The sequence below is a fragment of the Orycteropus afer genome, unplaced genomic scaffold, assembly GCF_000298275.1.
Source record: "Orycteropus afer afer isolate SDZICR_OR568_19922 unplaced genomic scaffold, OryAfe1.0 scaffold00003, whole genome shotgun sequence".
NCBI lineage: Eukaryota > Metazoa > Chordata > Mammalia > Tubulidentata > Orycteropodidae > Orycteropus > Orycteropus afer.
This window is the reverse complement of record NW_006921590.1, coordinates 22569819-22576892: the sequence shown is the minus strand read 5'-3', so window position 1 is coordinate 22576892 and position 7074 is coordinate 22569819. Positions and strand designations below refer to the sequence as shown.

The following is a 7074-nucleotide window of genomic DNA, read 5'->3' as shown; positions in this document are numbered from 1 at the left end:
AAAAAAAAAAGCTATATACTTGTTTTAATTTAAACCTCTAGTATGTTCAGCACATTTATCAATCAGTTACAGAATGTTCACATTCTGCCAAGACATTATCCCTTCTAGTTTCAAGAATCATTTCCTAAACATCTTGCCAGACAATAATGCATTTTTTGTTTTAAGTGTTTTATACATTCAAGAAAGTTGTATACATAAAGGAAATTTTCAAAGATCCATATGTGATTCTAATTTTTGCTACTTAGCATTGTAGCAAAGGAAGGCTGGTGGCCTATCTTTATGTATTTCTTTTTCTTCAGGGCAACATTTCTCTGTAAGAGTTTATGTCTAGTTTGACTGCAGGTTACAGATTTATTAGATGTGCCCTCTATGGGTATATTTATTCAGAAAAGGCCTCTTGTATGCAAGCTCATCTTAAGCAAACGAAGAGTTTGGTGTTTTACCTTTTAGGAGTAGTAACTTAATATCATGATAATGCTAAAAGAAAAGCATTGCCACCAGCCACAAAGACTTGACATTCGTCTCCAGCTGGAGTGGTTTCATGAGTTTTTTCTAAAAACAAGCAAAGACAAGACATAGAAATATTACCTGCCCAGATCTGGCAAAATCACTCAAGCATTTCACTTGCTAAATTGGCATGTTTTGCTCCTCTCATTCTTCCCTTGGCTGTTTATCTTGTCTTTTTATCTTGTCCTAGTTTTCAGGAAATCTATAGAATATCGACAAGGGAACTCTATATTCTTTATCTTTCCACTTTTTGACTTTTCTTATTCAACCAACTTTCAGCTTTGGAGAATCATGAGCTCATTAAATTTTCTTCATAATAGGAGCTTGGTGGTGCAATGGTTAAAGTACTAGCCTGCTAACCAAAAGGTCAGCAGCTCAAACCCACCAAAGATGAGGCAGTTTGCTTCTGTAAAGATTTATAACTTTGCGAACCCTAAGGGGCAGTTCTACTGTCCTACAGGATCCCTGTGAGTCAGAATTGACATGACAGCAGTGAGTTTGGGTAATACCACACACCTAGCCCTCTATGCATGAAGTATAATAGACAAGGTATGTTTAACACTACATGAACACTTTAATAATGACAGGACTGAGGCGGCTAGCTTGGTATGAGAACTGCAAGTGCAGTCCTGCCAAGGAAGCTAATATCCCTTTTTAGAGCAGGAAAGGTGATGTCAAATTTCAAAGAAGAGTGAATTTTAATAATTTAATTACCAAGCCAAAAGCACAATCCTTTTTTGTTAAGGAATACTAATGACTTTGAGGTAGATAATGCTGTTATCAGATACTGAAATAATTAGGTTTAAGATATAAAAATGATGAAACTAAGGGAAAGAAAGTACTGGTTTCAAATTATCTTCCTTTAAAATTCAGGTGAAAAATGAAAAACACTTGCAATTCAAAGTTGTAAGCATGAAAATCAGGTATGTCACATCATGGCTGGCTTCTTTAACTGAAGATGAACATGGCTGTCGATGGAAAGAATCTGCACTCTTAAAGCAACAGCAAGCCACAAAATGTCCCCACGCAGAGGCCTGTAACTTTGCATTTGATTTTTTCCATCTTGCTCATTCCCAACTGTTCAAGATTTGGATTCCAGAGGCCTTCTTCAGCATTTAACTAATTCTTTGTTGGTAGAAGGGGCTGGGATTGTTTCTCCACACATAAACTGATCCTGAGACAGAACAAAAAATGACAATAACCACTGAGGTGCCATGTCACAAATGAATTTAATATGAAACTTCAATTTTGTCAAGAATCAATGCTGTTCGTTAAATTTAGCTTTTTTTATGCTATGCCACTTCATCCATGTTCACAGTCAAAAGCAGCACCAGAATTACAATCTTTAAAGGGTGTCAGTTTTTAATTCTAAAGTCATATTCAATACAAAGCACCTTATTTTATAAACAAGCCTTCCCATTTTCACTTTGAGTATCCACTTCTCTGCAATCACATATAAAGGGCATGTCACATCTTTTAATTCTCTGCATTAACTGCTACTTAAACTAAAACTTTTTTACTTCAATATTTGGTCATTCAAATACCTGTCCTTTCCAAAGTGAACGCATTCTTCCAAAAGGAACAAGTCTTTACGTATTTCTCTACACAGATAATCTGCAATGTTAGCTAGTTTGTAATTTAAGTACAAGTACTGATCATTTATACAGATGTCAGCTCTCACAGAACCCCTACCTCCTAGGTTATCCCTCGACTTTTGTAATCTGATGCCTGTAAGGATCAGCTCCTCTCTTTTCCCATCTCTCATTCCTGCACAGCACCTGGAACTTTCCCACTGTGCTGTCTGGAATTCATGGTCTACTGTCAGCAAAATATCTAAAATATCCCTTAGCCTTCTTGCCCTAACACAGTGGTTCTCAATCATGGGTGGTTTTGCCCCTCTGGAACATTTGACAATGTCTGGGGACATTTTTAGCTGTCATTACCGGGATGAAGGGAATTGCTATTGGTATTTAGTGAGCAGAAGTCAGGGATGCTGTTAAATATCCTACAATGTATAAAATAGCCCAATACAACAGAAAGTCATCTGGCCCCAAATATCAACAGTGCTGAGGTTGAGATGTAGTAGTCATCCCCTAGGACACTGCTTCATCTCCTTCGGGTGGTGATTCTGTATAGGCTTGGTCCTCTCTTTTGTCCGTCTCCATCTACATTCACAGCTCTGGTGATCTCATCTAGTCTCATGGCTCTAAATACCACCTATACACTGACAATCCCCAAACTGACCTCTCTCCAGACTTCTCTTGAACTCAGACTTATATATGCAATTGCCCACTTAAAAGCTCCACTCGGATAACAGACCTCTCAAACCTACAATGTTCACCACAAACTCCTAATCTTGGTTGACCGTTTTCTGTCCCAAAAGCTGTAGTCACCTCCCCCTTCATCCTTCCAATACTAAGACCACAATGTTGAAATCCTTGACTCCTCTCATACTCCAATTTCTAATCAGTAAGAAAACGTTTAGGCTTCAAAAGGTATCCAGAATGCAGCCACTTCTCAACTCCATTGTTGCAGCCTGGTCCAAAAACCAAACCAAACCAAAGTCACTGCCATAGAGTCGGATCTGACTCATAGCAACCCCTCCTTGGGTTTCCAAGGTGGTTATCACTACGGAAGTGGATCGCCCAATCTTCCTTCTGAGGAGTGGCTGGTGGTTTTGAACCACTAGCCTTCTACTTAGCAGTCAAATGCCTTAGGCACTATGCCACCAGAGCTCCTGAAGCCTGGTCCAGGCTACATCATTTCCTACCTTAATAAGTGTAAGAACATTCTAACTAGTTTTCCTGCTTCCATCTTTTCTCCCTCACAGTCTATTTTCTCTCAACACAGCAGCCACAATCATCGTTTTGAAAACTCAATTCAGACCATGGCACTCCTCTATTCAAAAATTCTTCAGCGGTTTGCTGTATTATTCAAGTAAAAGCCACAGTCTTTAAAGTGGCCCACAAACATCTTTGTGATCTGCCCCACTCTAGTAACTCCATCCTGAACTACTCCTACCCTCATTTATTCTGCTCTGGTTACACTGGTATAACCAGGTGTAACCAGGAGAAGGAAAAAAAAAAAAAAGGCATATGACTGTTTTAGGGTTTCTTCAGTGAATGTTCCCTTTCTCTTATCCCCGTTTGAGGCTCTAGAGAAGCAAAACTAGTAAAGCTTATATACAGAGAGAGAAACTTATCTCAGGGAAATGGCTCACACAGCTGTAGAGGCTGATGTACCCAAGATTGGCAAGGAACACGGCAGGCCACTGGTTGAGATGAAGACTTGGCCAAATGTGCCAAAAAGCTAAAGACCTTTCTCAAAGCTTCTCCATATATACTGAAAGGAGCCCACATCCCAAAGACAACTCCCCTTCAGCTGATTAGATATTCACAGCAGATTGCAACATGGAGGTGATTACAACCTGTTCATGGGGAATAATTTTATGCAGCTGCCAAACCACTCAAAATCACTGTCCAGTCAAGCGACACAAAACCTTAACTACTACATATGTGTATGGCTTACTCCCTGGCCTCCTTCAAATCTTTGCTCATATATATTTCTCATTAAGAAGACCTACCATAACGGAAGAGGTTAAAAAAAAAAAAAAAAAAGATGCCCTACCATAACTCTCAGCCACTCCTCGGAAGGAAGATGAGGCAATCTACTTCCGTAGTGATACTGCCTTGGAAACCCAAGGAGGGAGGGGTACCTATGAGTTGGGTCCGACTCAATGGCACATAACGACAACAACAACCACCATAACTCTATTTAAAATTGCAACCTCCACTCACACCTCCTTCCAGTCCAACACTCCTGATCTCCCTTAAGGGTAAGGGAGATCTCTTTTTGTTCTGAAGCACATTTTACTTTCTAAACATGCCACATAATTTGTTATGTTTATTATCTGTCCCTCCTTCCTACTGCCTCTAGATTAAAGTTCCATAAGAGTAGGAATGTTTGTCTGTTTGGTTCACTGAAACATATTCCTTGAACACTGCCTGCTGCACAGCAGAACCCTGATAAATATTAGTTAATTCAAAGAATAAAAAAATCAATTTTTCAATTTCTAAATTAAGGTTTGGATTAGCCTACTTCTCCCATGAGGTTCTGTATCCTTCTCCATATACTCCTTTTATAATCCATCTCTAAGCACCTTAAGCTTTGTAAACTCTTTACTTTACCAGAACAAAAATTGGGGTGGAATCAACAGTGGTAACATTTAGTTTGTTTTCTGTGGTCAAAAGCCACCGATTCAGACTAAAATTATATTGTAAAATAGCAAATATGAATTTTTATCTCAAAAAAGGGTAATTGAGAGCTCTGGTGGTGTAGTGCCTAAGGCATCTGACTGCTAATCAGAAGGCTGGAAGTTCAAACCCACCAGCTATTCCTCAGAAGGAGGATTGGACATTCTACTTCTATAGTGATACCGCCTTGCAAACCCAAGGAGGGGCTGCTATGAGTCGGATATGACTCGACAGCAGTGAGTTTTTTGAGATGTATAAATCAAGGAGACATTGGGTGGTGAACACAGTAAGCGATTAATTATTAGCTGAAAGGTTGTCAGTTCAGGCTCATCCAGAGGTGCCTTGGTAGACAGGTCTGGTAATCTGCCTCTGAAAGGTCACAACCATGAAAACCTTAAGGAACATAGTTCTACTTTGTACACATAGGGTAGCCATGAGTTGCAATCAACTCAAAACAGCTAATAACATGTATAAATCACACAAATCAGCTATTGAAAACTCTATGGAGCACAATTCTACTCCGACACACAAAGGGTCACCATGAGTCTGAGTACAGTTGATGGCAACTGGTAGTTTCATGTAATAACCAGGCAAGGACAACTATATAGTTGTTCTCTTCAAAATGAGTCTAGGAGTTCAGAACATTCTTAATCATACATTAAATAGAGGAATGATGTTGTGTGCTGTTGAATCTTTACAGGTGCAGACTACCAGGTCTCACCTGTAGAACTGCTAGTGGGTTTGAACTTCTGAACTTTCTGTTAGCAGTCAAGTGCGTAAGCATTGTGCCAGTAGGGCTCCTTAGAGGAATGATGAAACCAAACCAAACCCATTGCCATCAAGTTGATTCTGACTCATAGAGGGCTTGTAATGACAGAGCAGAACAGTTCCATAGGGTTTCTAAGGCTGTAATTCCTTATGGAAGCAGACTCCCACATCTTTCTCCTGTGGAATGGCTGGTGGGTTCTGCTGACAAAGCGCAATCCAGCACTTTTAACAAATAATCAGAGGTGCTCTTGTGGTACAGTGATCAAGCCTTGGCCATTAACCAAAAGGTCAGTGGTTTGAACTCATCAGCTGCTCTGCGGGAGAAAGTTGTGACAGTCTGCTTCTGTAGAGATATACAATCTTGGAAACCCTATAGGGCAGTTCTACTCTGTACTACAGAGTCATGATGAGTTGGAATTGATTTGATGGCAATGAATTTTTTTGGGGCTATAATTATTTTTCTTCTATTTAATAAGTTATCAATTTTCACTAAGCAAAATGCAGTTTTAATACATTATCCTTTTTTTTCATTTTTATTGTGATTTGGATGGAAGTTTACAGAGCAAATTCATTTTCCATACAGCAGTTCATATTTTGTTTCGTGACATTGACTGCAATCCCCACAACGTAACAGCTCTCTTCTCACTTCCTCCCTGTAGTTACCTCTTCCCTATGTCCTTCTTTCCTAAGTATTCCTGCCCCCTGAGCTGTCTCCTCGTGCAAATACTGCCCTTCTGATCTCCCATAACTGACTGTTCTAAGTAGTGTACTTAGTGTAAATGTATACCCTATATGCTTGTCTAGTGTTTGGCTGGAAACAAGGATAACTAGGCACCATAGTCTCAGGGGTCTCACCAGGCTCTATCAGACCATTAACCTGTTTTTTTGTTTTTTATGATTTTGAGTTTTGTTCCACGTTGTTCTCCCACTCTACCCAAGATCTCCTAGACTGATTCCTTTCTAAGCCATTGACAGTGATAGCTGGGCACCATCTAGTTCTGGTCTCACAGTCATACAGGCTGAGGTTCACATGGTCCATTAGTCCCTTGAACTAATTGTTTCAACGTGTCTTTGGTTTTCTTCATTTTTCTTTGTTTTGGAGGAGGACCAATTGTTGCATCTAGATGGCCACTTGCAAACTTGTAAGACTCCACTTGGTACTCACCAAAGTAGGATAACACACTGTCCTTCCCAAAGCTAAAATCAGTTAAGCAGTTTGAACTTTTTAAACTTTAAGTTACAATATGGCTATTTATTTTTTAAATTTTTGTTTTAAAAACATAGCACTTGGCCTAACACTGTTATAAAACATTCTCCAGCACTTATCATAGAAAGGTCCTTGCTATGCCTTACATACACCCATCCCCCGTTTTGTAATTAGAGTCCTTACTTTATCATAAATCACTTTTATAATGAGAGAGCAGCTAGGACACGTTGCTATGTCTTCTCCATTCTCCAAATCCTCCTATAACAAAATCAAACACCGTGTGGTCAGCATAGTCTTCTTTTCGTCACATTTTCTCTCCACACCCTTCCCACCCCTATT

General features: G+C 39.5%; 1 protein-coding gene across 1 annotated transcript in view; it reads right to left on the bottom strand.

Annotated features, from left to right (window-relative positions):
• Nucleotides 1–1615: 1615 nt before the first annotated feature.
• Nucleotides 1616–7074, bottom strand: part of DPH3 (diphthamide biosynthesis 3) — a 6115-nt gene continuing 656 nt past the window's right edge. The window contains exons 2-3 of the mRNA XM_007936645.1: nt 6919–6993; nt 1616–1681 (exon numbers count right to left, since the gene is read on the bottom strand). Of these exons, the coding sequence (XP_007934836.1) occupies nt 1616–1681; nt 6919–6993 (141 nt within the window). The remainder of the gene's footprint in view (nt 1682–6918; nt 6994–7074) is intronic.